Below are 1,974 nucleotides of genomic sequence, written 5' to 3'. Positions count from 1 at the left end.
AGTCTAGTCATAGTCTAGTCATAGTCTAGTCATAGTCTAGTCATAGTCTAGTCATAGTCCAGTCATAGTCTAGTCATAGTCTAGTCATAGTCTAGTCATAGTCTAGTCATAGTCTAGTCATAGTCTAGTCTATGGTCTCTTCTATAGAAATACTGTGTGGTCCGTCTGTTCAACATTCATTTTAACATTTTGCAGGATGAACTGAACAGCAAATACTACAAGTCCTTGCAAGGTCACCGTTATATGTTCGAGAATTGTCAGGCTGAATGTCAGCAAGAATATTTGGTGAAATTCTGCAACTGTACTTTTGGTCTATTTTATCCGGAGGGCCGCTATAGACCCTGCAAATTAGTCGATTATCCTTGTTTGTTCTATCACAATGGTAAGTTTACCCGAATTGGTTCATATATTGAACCGCTAAGGTAATACCACGTTTCCTAACAATTTTCAGATAAACTGCAATATTTTGAACAAATCGGCGAAAGTAAATATGTTGCCGAATATTTTCCCGATGTCATGAAATGTACTTGTTATTACAATTGCAAGTCCTTATTAACCTATATAACTAAGGTCACGACTGCCTACATGAGTAATATGGAGATAGAGTTTAATAACAGCTATATAGATTTGGCTCTATTCTATCAACAGGAATTTATTGTTGTATTTTTAACTACAGTTTTGTACACTTGGACGGATTTGATGGGTTCGTAAGATGCTGTCTCTCAGCTTAAAGAAATTGTTGCTTAATTTTTTGTTATTGTAATTGCAGCAAGTTTTGGAGGTTTGGCAGGCTTATGTATTGGCTGTTCTTTGATAAGTCTGGTAGAATTTGCCTATTTCTTTATAGTGGATATTCCTCGTAAATCGGTGCTATATTATAAGATGAAAAAACGTCTAAGGCTACACAGAAAGAGTTACAATATTAAAGCTGAAATTGTGGAAAGTATTATGAGAGATTCAAATAACTAAAACAATGCTTTGATATGTATTTTAATAAACTTGTTATAAAATGGTGTTATATTCAAATCAGAGTCCAACCAAAAGAGAATATATTTTTAATCCGATTTAAAATTGAAAACTTGCTAGTGAAAGTTATAGTGCAAGTAATAAGCTTTACTGATGGTCGTGTGAACAAATAGTTACTACTTAAATTGGTCATTTCTATTAGCTTTTACTGTTTATCTCTTATCTGCAATAGAAAACTTTAACAAACGTATTCTTAATGTCATAAACATTTAAATGTTATATTCTTAAGTTGTTTTTTTAACAGATATTTTTCTTCTCAAACATTTCTTTGGGTTGTCCTTTCTATTTTTTGTGCATTTCTCTTTTCAAATTGTTATTTCTTTAAAAGAAAACAACTCTATAATTATTTTTGAAGTTGCATGTTATGACCTCTACTATTGTTTCTGTAGAATTGTCTTTCTTTTATTTAACTCAAATTCTGAAGTGTTTAACTTTGTCTACTTGTTTGTTTTAAAGGACTAGGGTTTTGTCTAAACTTTTACTTGTCATTAACAGTTTGGTTTTATTATTTTAAATAGTACAACTGATATCAAGTTGCACTTGTATGTGGGAGTCTTTTTATTTGGTTTTTGTTTCAAGTATCGTGAAGTGTTTTAAGTTTTTCTTTGTGTTATTTGTGTAAGAGAAGGGGTTAAAGCTGAAGGATATGTTTTTGAGCACTTTTTAATTGCAGAAGTAAATTATGTAGGGAATATGAAAATATATATTGGAGATATTTGGGTGCCATTTATGCACTGCATGTTTTGTGGAATTAAGGAATACTAACTAACTAACTAAAACACTAACTAACTAACTAACTAACTAACTAACTAACTAACTAACTAATTAACTAACTAACTAACAAAACTATGACTAGACTATGACTAGACTATGACTAGACTATGACTAGACTATGACTAGACTATGACTAGACTATGACTAGACTATGACTAGACTATGACTAGACTA

General features: G+C 31.4%; 1 protein-coding gene across 1 annotated transcript; it reads left to right on the top strand.

Moving 5' to 3' along the window:
• Positions 1-195: 195 nt before the first annotated feature.
• LOC111687004 (sodium channel protein Nach-like) lies at positions 196-969 on the top strand (the record flags this gene model as incomplete). Its single annotated transcript, XM_046956135.1, has 3 exons — positions 196-382; positions 452-703; positions 770-969. Coding segments are annotated over 3 exons (639 nt in total), but the record flags the coding sequence as incomplete, so codon positions are not given.
• Positions 970-1,974: the final 1,005 nt, after the last annotated feature.

Source organism: Lucilia cuprina, unplaced genomic scaffold (assembly GCF_022045245.1).
Source record: "Lucilia cuprina isolate Lc7/37 unplaced genomic scaffold, ASM2204524v1 Scaffold_8064, whole genome shotgun sequence".
Taxonomy (NCBI): domain Eukaryota; kingdom Metazoa; phylum Arthropoda; class Insecta; order Diptera; family Calliphoridae; genus Lucilia; species Lucilia cuprina.
Note: the sequence above shows the minus strand (reverse complement) of the source record. Positions and strands in the feature narration are given on the sequence as shown.